The following is a 13,124-nucleotide window of genomic DNA, read 5'->3' as shown; positions in this document are numbered from 1 at the left end:
CTTGATTATTGAAATAGTCTATCCCTATGAATTGTGCTTTAAATAGGGTGACCATTCTTTCTCCAATCTCGCTGAGGGATTATCCTGCTAAGATTGATTCCTTCGTATCTGGCATAGTCATCTCCCATGCATTCTTGACAGATCCCATTAGACTCATTTCTAGAAGTTTAATGAATCCTTCTTTATTGAGATCTAATGTCCCTGCTACAATTCTCATAACTGACGTCCAATCATCTATAAGATCTTCTCTGTTTTTGAAGTCCAAAATATTAAGGTTTAACATAACCCCGTAAGAATGTATTGGATCTAAAACAGTTTTTCCGTAAGGAGTTTTATGGAGTGAGATTTTACTCCTTCTTGATCTGGTTCCTGCTGGATGTGAATTTTCTCCAACCTGGAACTCACTATGTGGTTCTTCTATTTTAACCACATATCTTGGGGGATTTCCTATGAGTTGTTCACCCTCAGGGGAATTTATTTTTAGATCTACTACTTTGAGATTCGCAAAAGAATCCGCAAGATCTTGTAGATCCTCGAGATTTAATATTTCTAAAGTAGTCATCAGATAATGTTTTTCTCTGATACTGTTTTTATAAGATTAATCATCCTTTCATCATCGGTTAAAAGTTTTTGAACCATTTTGGTTTTACCTTTCTGATGTAATAAAGGTTCAGTACCAAACGAGAGTGGTAACCTTCCTCCTGTATTTTTTTTTCTAGAACCAGAAGTGTGTTCTAGATTTATGATTTTATTTTGAAGATCCTTTAGAGTTCCAAGAATTTCTTCTTGTTTTTTAAGGATTTCTTCAATTTGCCGAGGTATTTCATACAGCTGATTGCTGTAATATTGTACCATCTTTTGAATTTCTATAAGATCTCTGGAGAGTTTAGAGGAATCTGGGGTAATCTCTAAAAATTTAGAGTTAGAGATTATCTTTCTTACTCCCTTCAAAATTAAGAGCATTAATCACAACTTGTTGTAAGTAATCTATTATGAGTAGATTAACTTGTTTATAGGATTTTATATGAATAAAATCCTCTTGATTCAAACCTTCGTTTGAAGTCATCTTTGGTAGAAAATCTTCTTCTCAACAAAGAAAAATATGAATTAACGAATAATATAAAGTTTGAATAATTAACCTAAAGCTCTGATACCAATTTTGCGGATGATTCAAGTACCATAATTGAGCACAAAATAGCATAAATGAAGTACATAAATGCATAAATTGGGTACAAGAATTAAACATTGGATTTGATCAAGTTTGATGGTCCTAGGGAGTTTTAAGAAAGAATTTTTATTGTAGTGATTTATAAAAAAATTAGGTTTAGATTTAGAGATTTATTCACAATTCATTCTTGATTTAAATGCATTTTTCCTGTTAATTTTGATTTAAATAAAAAAAATAAAGAAGTTTTTCAACCGTACACAATTATCTTTTAATATAGTTATTTTCTTAAAAATAATTTTCTAAATCTAAACAATATAAAAAAAGCTGCGGCCATGCGTACTACTCACTCATAGAAATAGCAAAGAATATATAAGTGGAAACAAATGAAATGACCAAATCGGGTAAGATAGCAGACAAGTCGCACTTGTAAACAAATCATAATTATTTCAATATGAATTAATTATAATTGAGAACAAAATTTTATATGTTTTTAAAAATCAAAACATTAATGCATACTCTATAAAATTACTAAGGAGGCATAAAAAGAATTATTATTTGGGTGTGTTTATTTATTTTCCCTTTTCTGAAATTTTATTAAATTATTAAGTTCTAAATTCATTAAAACAGAATAATTTATATGTTTTCAATTAATTAATTTAATGTATAAAAATATTATACAGTTACTTTCACTTACCCCAATCATTCAATATCTCCTTATTCCTCCTCCTGCTTCTTCTTCACTTTTGTTTTCCTCCTTTAAAGATGGAGATTCTTCAAATTTCTCCGAGTGAAATGAACTCCACTGGTGATATATACGTACAAATCCTGTATATATAGCTTGTGGGTTCTTGCTTTTTGCCCTTTTTTTTTGGTGTATATAAAGAGCTCCGATCCATTATTCTCTCAGTACTGTTCCTATCTGCCATGTGAAGTTGCTGTTTCGTCAAGAAACTTGATTCGAGGATTTTTTCTGGTAGTGGGTTGTGCAATGTTGGATCTGAATGCCCCGGCGGCGATTTCCGTGAGCTCCGCCGAAGTCCACCGCCGGGAGACCCTGGAAACCGCCGCAGATTCGGTTACCTCCACCACCACCTCGTCTACAGACAATGGAGCCGCCGATGAGCTGGACTCCAACAGCTTCACACGAGGAAAGCTGCTGCCCACCCTCAATTTCTCGATTCTCGACAAGAACGTGATCGAGATCGAGGATGACGCGGACGATGACGTCACCGCGTACAACACGGAGCTGCAGCTTTTTCCCGTGTGCGCCGCCTCGTCTTCAGCGCCGGAAACGGAGGCTTCTAGGCCTAAGTATTGGCTGGACTTGTCGGTGCCGGAGGTTTCAGGCGGAGTGGACATGGGATTTTGCAAGGCGCAGTTTCCGGCGCAGCAGCAGCCACAGGCGAGGAAGAGCAGGCGTGGTCCCCGGTCCCGGAGCTCTCAGTATCGAGGGGTTACTTTCTACCGGAGAACTGGGAGATGGGAATCGCACATTTGGTACCCATAATCGAACCTCGAAATTATATCACATCTGGCAATATTTCTGTTGCATGCATGTTTTGTGTACTTTCGAGTATAAGTGAGGGGTATCGTGTTAATTTGTATAGCTAAAGAAATTGTGGTTGTATTTTGGTATGTTTGATTATCATCTTTTCATAATTTATTTGACACCAAGCTCTTGCAAATCCAAATATTATGTTGTGTTTCTTCCGTGTTCTTGTGTTATATGAATTTGGCACTGGTATCCGTGGATGATGATCAGTTGGCAATATTGGTATACATCTTGGGTTTTCTTTTGGAGGAGTAAGAGAGTTGTATATCCATCGGTGTGCAAGTTGTTTGTTGATGGATCTTTTTGTTGATTATGTGGTACAACATCATATAGAATCATGATCACTGGTGTGGCACCATAAATGAATCGTGACTGCATATGTGACACAGCTGAACATTATTAGATAGCTCCCTATGCGATACAGCGGCTGAATTGTTGCTACCTATAATGCATGACCAATGGATTATGGCACTTAACAGTACTTTGTAACTTTATATGGGCTGGATTGATAACATCGTCGATGAATTTCGATACACCTGCATAAGCTCGAAATTAGAATTGGTGATGAGTTTGACTTACAAGATTCAAACAGTTCAATTATCCTTACGAATAGCTAGCATTTCACAAAACATATTCTGATTTAATGTCATCATGTAGTTCTTTATGTTTATAATGGAGTGCCTTTTCTATTGTGATTTTAATTTTATTTCTGGTATTTGTGGTCAGGGATTGCGGTAAACAAGTCTATTTGGGTAAGAAATTAAACTACTTGCATTACATGATTTATATACTCGCAGAGTTCATGGAAGTGGAATTTGGTTTTGCAAATTATTTTAGTTTCTCTGCGGCAGTCTCATATTAATTTTGTTGGATTTCTTGTTTCAGGAGGATTTGACACGGCTCATGCAGCAGCAAGGTAAAAACTTCGATTGCGCATTTGAGATTTGTGGACATATTGTAACATTGACTTCTTATCGATTGTCATCATCCAGAGCATATGATCGTGCTGCAATCAAGTTTCGTGGGGTTGATGCTGATATCAATTTCAAACTAGGCGATTATGAAGAGGACATGAAACAGGTTTGCTTCTGGTTACTGGTGATTTTTAAGTTCCAATTAATGAATCTTATTTAGTTTACTTTTTTGCAGATGAAAGACTTGACAAAAGAAGAGTTTGTTCACATTCTTCGCCGCCGAAGCAATGGGTTCTCTCGAGGGAGCTCAAAGTACAGAGGTGTAACCCTTCACAAATGTGGTCGCTGGGAGGCACGAATGGGCCAATTCCTCGGGAAAAGGTATACATCTTTTTCAAACTTTTACATTGTACCGGGTGCTGTGATGGTTCTTCTGGGCAGTGATTGATCTCAGATAGGTTCTGAAGCTCAAAGTTTAGGATAGTTAATTCGAATGGCGATAAGGATCCCCATTTATATGCAAAATTTAAAATGGTTTGTTGCAGGTATATGTATCTTGGGTTATTCGACAGCGAAGTCGAAGCTGCAAGGTTCTTGTGATCATGATTCATACCACTTAAGACTTAGTATAGAGTAGGACCAATTTATTAGATTGATCTCATCCAACAATCCTCCATCTTATTTTCTCTTCCAGGGCTTATGATAAAGCAGCCATCAAATGCAATGGCACTGAAGCGTTAACCAACTTTGAGCCGAGTATCTATGAGACAGACAGAAACATCAGTCACAGTGATGCAGGTATGAGTATAAACTATAAACTGTTTTGCTAATTTCGTCCTTACTCTACTTGCTTTGCCATTGTTTATATCGCGTAAACATGAACAGAAAACAAACTCAGTGTAAAAGGATTTACTGCTGATGTTTTTAGGTATCGACAACAATCTTGATCTTAATCTTGGAATGTCTTTGGCCTCAAATGGTCCGTGTGGGGATGACATTAAAAGGAAGTTGGACTTTCCTTGCAATGGGACAAGGGTAAAAACGGTTTGACCTTTGATATATTGTTTGAAGAGTGATGTTATTTACACTCAATTTTCGTCACCTGCATTCAACTTTTTGAACAAATTGGAATATTTTACTAACACTGGGCAAGAAACAATTAATCCTTTTGTCACACCCGCGTACCCGGGATTCATTGGGATTCATTGTCTTGTCGTATATGTTCCTAAACCAATAGAAAGCTTCTTAAAGCTTGTCCATTGTCCCCTCAAAAAAAAAAAAAAAAAGCTTGTCCATTGTGCTTAATATAATACCCTTTCCACGAATTCACAGGTTGAAACACCCCTCGTTTCCCCTCATGGATTAGTTGCATCCAAGTATTCCCCCATGTGGGCTGGCTTGTACTCTGGTTTTGCCCCAAATAACAAGGTGAATTTTCTCTTCTATTATTTTTCAGCTCTGGACTTGATCGAATTATGAGCATCGCCTCCACAAAATATTTAGTAACTTTATAAATAGAGAGCAAGCAACAATGTTCTTGATCAGAAGAAGTTTTTCCCACATTAATTAGTTCAGTCAAAGAAGCATAAAGTGCACAAGCATGCTCAATGTATTAATCGAGCTTGAAATCAACAAAATGTTCATCCAATCATCCTGGGACTCACACCACGATACACTTCTGACTCTAGCTTCCCTTAATAACTTGCTCATATCTTGTCCATTGACCAAGTTCTTGTTACCGATCTTATTGAAGATACTCGCACGTTCTTTACATTCTGATTACCAAGAAAACTTGTATGAGATACTAATTTATAGTTTTACAACAATCTGTTTTAATGTTTTAATTTAATTTGCAGGAAAGATACACCGGTATAATTAATGGGGCCGTTACCTCGCCTCCATACCCAAACTGGCCATGGAAAATGCAAAGTGCCAGCATCATGACCGGTCCAGTGCCAGTTTTATCTTCTGCAGCATCATCAGGATTCTCTACCAATGCAACTCCAAATTCGAATTCCCTCGTCTCCTCGACATCCAGGGCGCAGCTTCCAGCAACTAAGGTCAACAACCTTCAGTGACCTGTGCTAACGACACAGACCGCGACTATTCCAGTTAGACTCCCGCACCCTGGTATGTTTCTCGAGGAACATAAGTGTAGAATAATATGTCAGAACACAAGAAATCATGTATAGCTGGTAAAAATAATTCTCTGCATTTTGTGTCTGTTACTATAAGTAAATTCATCCATGGTGGAAATTTGCAACTATTTCCACATAAATCTGCTATTTGTAAGTGGACTTTGATTTTGGTTTGTTTTGAAGAATTTAATGCTATGGATAACTTGGATTGTGACTTTTGTATGAAATTTCTCAACAATTTGTTGGAATTGAACATGGCAATTTGGCCAAGCAATATAGGGAGAAGAAAATAATATATCAAAACCATTAGTTGAGAAAAATATGAATAAAAATTACTAAACGAGTCATCGGAAAGAAATATAGTTATGAGTAGTATTTAGTCAAAATAAAAAAATCAGAATGCAATATGTCACACAAAAAAAAAAGGTTTTCTAATAAATAGATTTAACCATCATAATATTGCATTAATATAAACATAAAAATATATAATATAGTATAGTTATGTAAATTTAAATCAGAACCTAGATCGTCTTACTATTCACATGCATCATATATATAGCCACCATTTTATTTGCACTTGCCTCGATACGTAGATTTTATGACACATCGAGAAAAGTGAAAAACATGTGTAGATGGATTCGTTTAAATCCGATGATTTTCTTGCATAGAGAGTTCTTTGGATGTGATGTAGCCTGTAGGAACTGATATGGTTCAATAATTTTTTTATTTTTATTTTTGCATGAAATAGAGTGAACAGTATGTATAAATTGAAGTGGAAATAATATTGGCCCTAAATAGCCGGGAATAATATTACTTCACACGATATAATCATTTGCATAATGCCATAATGTTCCCTTGTTTATATAAAGATATATTTTAAAAGTATAATTATATAACTTTTTTAAAAAAGTCCATCTCTTGTTCGGAAATAAAAGAATTGAATCTAAAAAATTCAAGTTTTTTTACTAAGAACTTATCTGACCCTCTTAAAATAATCTTTTTTTTCCCTCTGAAACTAAATCATTGTTCTAGTTAAAAAACACAAAAAATTCATATGAGGCTATCTATTAATTATGTGAAACAAATCTCCGATTAGATTTGATCCACCTAAGATTGTGAGTGTGTATATATAAGCTTTTTTTATCAAATAACATTTCATGGGAATGACAGAAAAATACAAAATGTATGAAATAAAAAACTGTGAACAAAATCGAATTATATTTTGCAAAAGGTATGATTATGTAAGAGATATGATGAATATTTATTTGAGCACTTATATGAACACCGATTGAGTTGGCATCTCATACATCCAAATCAATTAGGCGCATGTCACCTCAATCAATGCTCATAGAGTCAGAGATGCTCACAATTAATGTTCACCATAGTTAATTATAAATGACATTGTAAATAATCTCGAAGATATGCATAAATGGTTAGATAATGCTACATATACACATTGAATCAAACATTCAATTTGAAATTATAAAATTAACCTTTCACTTTTTTTTTGAAAAAATATTTTAAAAAATATATAATATAGAATAATTGTGTAATGATAAGTGCAATGTATAATCCAATATCTTACCATTTGTATAAATATTGACATGGTTATAGTAAATCGTATCGTAAATAATTTTATCACCGTTTTACATTCCATTGCGCGACAAAATTTTTAAAATCAACTAGTTTAACGAAAGGGAAATTTACAATTCTCATAGCGTGTTTGTTAGTGATTTTGTTTTTTTATATTATTAAATTTTAGTTTTGTGTATTTTAAATTTTGGTAATCATTTTTACTAGGATATCGATATAATATCATATGAAATGTCAGATCTATGTTAGGAAAAATAACTTAAAATTACAAGAGAAAATAAAAAAAAAATTGAATTAGGATTGAAATAATTTTAAATAGGAAAAATAACTTAAAATTACAAGAGAAAATAAAAAAAAAATTGAATTAGGATTGAAATAATTTTAAATATAAACATATTTTATTTGTAGTTTTTAAATTTTTGGTATAATTAATATGAGTTCCTGGTGGAAACTATCTTTACTCGCGCTATTACGTTTTAATTTATTGAATGTGATTAATTTGGGCGTGATACCATGAATTGTGACCACCTCGTGGCCGGTAATCCTTCGTATTCCTTAATGACTTTGATGTAAATCAATACTCCCTCCGTCAATTTAGTTTTAATTTTTTTCACACAAATTAAGAAAAAATTATTGGGAAAAAAATTATGTATACACTCTATTTTTTTTTCTATTTAATGCATTCAAAAAATGATTGCACAATTTTCAAGATGTAGTTAATAGAAGTATATAATAAAGAAATACAAAAAACTATTACTCCATCTGTCCCATATATATTGTCCTCTTTTCTTTTTCACACAAATTAAGAAAAAGTTATTGGAAAAATAAATTTTATATAGACTTCCTATTTTATCCCTATTTAATGTATTAAAAAATGATTGCACAATTTTCAAGATGTAGTTAATAGGGGTATATTAGTAAAAAAATGTAAAAAATATTACTAAATATGATATATGACTATATATTTGAGACAAACAAAAAAAGAAACGTGAACAATATAATTGGAACGAAGGAAGTACTAAATATGGTGTATGTCTATACATTTGGGATAAAAAAAAACTTGGTCTATATAATCAGGAGTATGAATTTAGGGGTGGTTATTCGGTATACATTACTACAAATATTGGTATGAAAAAAATTCATACCGATACCGATAGTAAAATTCCGAAACTTTGGTACGAAAAAAATCAATATTGATACCGTATAGATACCGAAAAAAACTCGGTATATCGAAAAAATGTATGTATATCGAAAAAATTTTGGTACGGTATGCCAAAATTTTGATATTTCGATACGATATGCCAGCCCTAAATATGATTATGGTAGAAAACGATCCCTGCTCACCCAAAGATATTTTAAGATATTAATTAATTTATTGAGTTAACCACATGAAACGATGCTATTCAGTTTAGTGTAATCCTTCGTTGTATTTCTCAACATTGTGATTTGGAATTGAAAATGTCATTTTAGTGTTTGGAAATATGAAATTTTAAAATGAGATAATATTTGATGAGATTTGATCCAGTTGCATTTATTTAATTAGATGAATTTTTTACAAAATTGGTAGGATTTCGTTAATTAGACGAAATATTTACAAAATTAGTAGGATTTTATGAGATTTGAGTTCTAAATGGAAATAAAATAATGATACTAATAAATTTGTAAAACTTAACTCTCAATTTTAGATCTTCTTCCTATTTTTTTTTATTTTATAACTTGCGATTTATCTAAACATCTATACTATGAATTCCCACAGATTTATATTATAAAAATATAAATAAATAATATATTTTCAAGTAAAAAAGCTAGTTAATAAAAATAATTTTCTTCAAAAATAATTTATTAATCGTGATAATAAAACTACATAAATAAATCATTTTAAAAATATGCAACACAAAAGTTTTAGAATCTTGGAAAGCAAGTAGCTGCAGATAACAAACAATCTGCTCCGGAGAGAGAGCTAAGCACGAATAGCTGCGGCGGAGGCGGAGCTGTTCGGAAGATGAGGTTTACTGTTCTCACCTCCCGGGGAAAGGCTATTTTTACATTGCCCACTCTCAACTCCCCGCTAAAGTTTTCCCCTTTCTTCCGAAAACCCCAACCCATGATCTCCTGCTCAATTATCTTCCGCCGGGAGTTGTGTTCATCCCAGTCTGCTCTCTCGTTGAGTCCCTCTCGCGAGGTTTCGTTTCTGCAGAGGAATCCCGGGCTCGCAGTTTCCAAATGCATCTCGTCGATTTCTTCGTCGGCTGCCAACATGATTGACTGGAATGACGCCATTTCGAGCTCCGAGATGGGTGCTGGAGTGGCTGAGGTGGGATTGGAGGAGGATGATGATGATGTGACTGAGGGTTTCAAGGCTCGTATTGCAGTCAGGGCTTTTTTCTTCTCCACTAGGTTTTTTTTTTTTGGTTTTTTTTTTTTTTTGGTTTTACTAGTTTTTGTAAAAACGTAAAGAATCAGTATTTACTCTAATTTTGTGAGATTATGGTTTGTGTGTTTGTGGAGGCAGCGTGGATTTAAGGACCTTGGTGGATCAGAATAAGCAGAATTTTATTACCCCTTCATCTCGAATGACTAATTATGTGGTTCTGAGATTTGGTGATCTAAAATCTGACCCTCATGTAAGTTGAAGTCATTCTCTGTCTGCATTTTATTGTGGTTAATATGTGTTTTTTATCTATCGACATTCTTCGGCATCAATTCGTGTAAATTGAATTACTGCTACAAGAATATGGCTGAATGAAGGATAATATAGCTTAACAAATGGTACTTTGTTGCAATAGCATGATGCTTAACATCATAACATGAAACGATTTCTTGTGATAGCATTCGAGTGTCATCAAGGTGAAGCAAGGAGAGGGAGGATAGGATGTATTTTTAGACACTCCCCTCATAACCTTTCCCCAGTTCTGTTATGAAACTAGCAACTTGATTTTGAAGAGGACATAAACATGGTTTCGATTTTAGATTAACCTCCTTTATATACAATATTGAGTGCAGGTAACTTGGGCTTCCCTTTTATTTGAAGTGAAGTCAAGTCAGCATTTTCAGTATCATGCCCATTTTTCTTTTAGAGCAGATAACTTTGGGATTCGTATTATGCTTAGCTCCTTTTTAATTGTATTTTGCACTGTTGTCATCTCAGGGCTTGGGTTCTAGTTTAGGTGGAAACGATTGCTGTTACATGGTAGTTTTTCAGTATGGGTCAATTGTCCTATTCAATGTCAGTGATCATGAAGTTGATGGGTATCTGAAAATTGTCGAAAGACACGCTTCAGGATTGCTTCCTGAGATGAGAAAGGATGGTAAGCCCATTTGAAATCATACTGCAAAATGCATCAATTGTTTTTGCGCTTATATTCTTTATTTTGTGTTAGTTTGATGCTATGGTTTAAGAATTTAATTATGCTAGATGGGTTATCTGAGGTTTGTTGATTCATTGTGTTTGATTTAATGTGTTCCATTAGAACGCATGCAAGATAAGTTTATTCCAATTTCGAATTATTCGTAGGTTATGCCAATATAATACATTTTCTGTATTATGCATGGCCTTCTTACCAACTTGGTTTTTCCCTGCCAATAGAAACAAAAAGTCGAGTCTGTTGACAAATAACAATTTACTTGATTATACATACTCTGTATTATGCTTAGCCTTCTGACCAACTTGGTTTTTCCCTGCCAATAGAAATGAGAAGTCGAGTCAGTTGACAAAGAACAATTTACATGAGTAAAGGCTTAGGGTGCGATATTTGACCTAGTCTTTAAAAAGTAATTGACATATTTGTATAACTAATGTACCCGTCCTATGCATTAACGCCAAAGATAAAAAGTTTCTAGCTTTAGTTCAAATTTAAACCAACATTTGTTTCGAAATTCAAATCATTACTGCCTTGTCTGCTTTACTGATTTCATCTAATTGATGCTTTTGAAATCAAGTACGTTATGCATCAACTGGTAATCATGGACATCATTTAATGTTATGCATGATAATAATTTGTCTTATCTTTCTGTTGCGTTGTCTTCTTCTATGTATATGTTTCGATCAATGTCCTGAGTTTCTGGTTTTGATCGAAAAATAGAATATGAGGTGAGAGAAAAACCAACTTTGAGCACCTGGATGCAAGGTGGACTTGATTACATAATGCTTCAGTACCTAAACATTGATGGGATTCGCACAATTGGTAGTGTTCTTGGCCAAAGTATTGCTCTTGATTACTACGTCCGCCAGGTTGGTTTTAACTTCAAAATTTTATGACAGTGCTCCTTGATTTTGAGAATCTCTGTCTGTGATGGTTCAGGTTGATGGAATGGTTGCAGAATTTACTGACATCAATAGGGGGATGGAGAAAACTGGAACGTTTACTATGAAAAGAAAAAAGCTCTTTCAGTTGGTTGGAAAGGCAAATTCCAATCTGGCTGATGTAATTCTTAAGCTAGGACTTTTCGAAAGGTAATATTCAAAATGCTTAGTGAGAGTTGGGTACACCGACCTCCTCCAGTAGGCAACACATTTTTAGAACTTGTTTTTGAAGCTACTCTTCTTGAGAATTTGCGAGGGAGGAATGAGAAGCTAAACAACAATGTCTGACTGAGAAGCTATGTAGAAAATTTCTGAAAGATGTGTTTTGTTAATGCATGAAATCAAGCCGCGTTAGCTGGTGAGATTAGGATTTTGGAGTAGCAATCTATGTCAGTATTCTTTCTTTTGTGGATAAATGCACAGATTAATTTGTTTGTATCCTTTTTTCTCTCTCAAGTAATTGCAGTTTATAAATATCATCCACTCTATGGAAACATGACACACCTTTCTATCTATAGATTTTACTTCAGTTCTCTGATATATTTTAAGATAACATGTACACAGACTATTAGAGTAGTTTGCTGATTTCTTTTTAAATACACTTCTGTGTTTCACGATCTGCCTGTTTCGGGTGTTCTATGGCTTTAGCCGCTGACGTGAAGTTATTTACTTGTTCCCAGATCGGATATTGCGTGGAAGGATGCCAAGTATGCTCAGATTTGGGAGTTCCTCCGCGATGAATTTGAATTAACCCAAAGATTTGCAAGCCTTGATTTCAAGTTGAAATTTGTGGAGGTATTACTTCAAAATCATGTCTTTTAAATCATCTTTAAATTTGTTTTTGAAAAGACTTCTCATTCAACCACACGAGACTAAACAATATTTTGGAAAATTTTTTATCGGAAGCTTTCTACATCCCTGGCATGTCATTGCATGCGATGTCACCACTGGCGGTACGACTACGTTCGTAGTTGATTTTGTTGTTTTTCCCATTGCAGCATAACATTCGGTTCCTTCAGGAGATTCTGCAGAACAGGAAATCAGATTTTCTTGAATGGTTGATCATCGTACTTATAGGAGCTGAAATCCTAATCTCTCTCTATGGCATCCTTTTCCAGTCCAAGATTACATCTTTATAGAGCCAACGGTCTTTGGAGATAAGATACGATTTTGAATTAGATTTCTTGTATATATATACACAAGTTTATTAGCCATCTAGTTTCATTTCTGTTTGATGCATTACAGTATCAGTGTATCACTTTGAAGAATTTGTAATTTGATTTTGCCAGTACCAAATATTCCAAGAAAAAAATTGAGATGTATTTTAAGATTTTTTAACTTTAGAAATATTTCTTTTCTATATTTATATTTATAATAATACAAACACAGTTTACCAAGATAACAAATCATCCCTAAATCAAAACAAGCCTATGTAAAAACAAAATTATATTTAGTG

General features: G+C 33.9%; 2 protein-coding genes across 3 annotated transcripts; both read left to right on the top strand.

Moving 5' to 3' along the window:
* The first annotated feature begins 1,884 nt into the window (after positions 1–1,884).
* LOC140864574 (APETALA2-like protein 3) lies at positions 1,885–5,944 on the top strand. Of its 2 annotated transcripts, XM_073268838.1 has the most exons (10): positions 1,885–2,665; positions 3,447–3,472; positions 3,606–3,636; positions 3,713–3,800; positions 3,870–4,015; positions 4,180–4,224; positions 4,329–4,432; positions 4,563–4,669; positions 4,967–5,062; positions 5,491–5,944. In XM_073268838.1, the coding sequence occupies exons 1-10, from the start codon at positions 2,157–2,159 to the stop codon at positions 5,710–5,712; spliced, it is 1,374 nt and encodes a 457-aa protein (XP_073124939.1). In that variant the 5' UTR covers positions 1,885–2,156; the 3' UTR covers positions 5,713–5,944. The 2 variants fall into 2 exon arrangements, with proteins under 2 accessions (XP_073124939.1, XP_073124941.1); XM_073268840.1 differs by lacking the exon at positions 4,180–4,224.
* A 3,332-nt stretch (positions 5,945–9,276) lies between these two features.
* LOC140864990 (protein RETARDED ROOT GROWTH-LIKE) lies at positions 9,277–13,034 on the top strand. The gene is made up of 7 exons (XM_073269464.1): positions 9,277–9,762; positions 9,878–9,989; positions 10,514–10,673; positions 11,448–11,596; positions 11,667–11,818; positions 12,349–12,463; positions 12,667–13,034. The coding sequence occupies exons 1-7, from the start codon at positions 9,368–9,370 to the stop codon at positions 12,805–12,807; spliced, it is 1,224 nt and encodes a 407-aa protein (XP_073125565.1). The 5' UTR covers positions 9,277–9,367; the 3' UTR covers positions 12,808–13,034.
* Positions 13,035–13,124: the final 90 nt, after the last annotated feature.

This window comes from Henckelia pumila, chromosome 4 (assembly GCF_033568475.1).
Source record: "Henckelia pumila isolate YLH828 chromosome 4, ASM3356847v2, whole genome shotgun sequence".
Taxonomy (NCBI): Eukaryota; Viridiplantae; Streptophyta; class Magnoliopsida; order Lamiales; family Gesneriaceae; genus Henckelia; species Henckelia pumila.
Note: the sequence above shows the minus strand (reverse complement) of the source record. Positions and strands in the feature narration are given on the sequence as shown.

Excerpts from the sequence above, each read along its gene's own strand:
- LOC140864574 (XM_073268838.1), top strand. The coding sequence starts at position 2,157 with ATGTTGGATCTGAATGCCCCGGCGGCGATTTCCGTGAGCTCCGCCGAA. Across the intron at positions 3,801-3,869 it reads ATGAAGAGGACATGAAACAG|ATGAAAGACTTGACAAAAGA; the intron begins GTTTGCTTCTGG and ends ACTTTTTTGCAG. Across the intron at positions 4,433-4,562 it reads CATCAGTCACAGTGATGCAG|GTATCGACAACAATCTTGAT; the intron begins GTATGAGTATAA and ends TGATGTTTTTAG.
- LOC140864990 (XM_073269464.1), top strand. The coding sequence starts at position 9,368 with ATGAGGTTTACTGTTCTCACCTCCCGGGGAAAGGCTATTTTTACATTG. Across the intron at positions 11,597-11,666 it reads TTGATTACTACGTCCGCCAG|GTTGATGGAATGGTTGCAGA; the intron begins GTTGGTTTTAAC and ends GTGATGGTTCAG. Across the intron at positions 11,819-12,348 it reads AAGCTAGGACTTTTCGAAAG|ATCGGATATTGCGTGGAAGG; the intron begins GTAATATTCAAA and ends ACTTGTTCCCAG.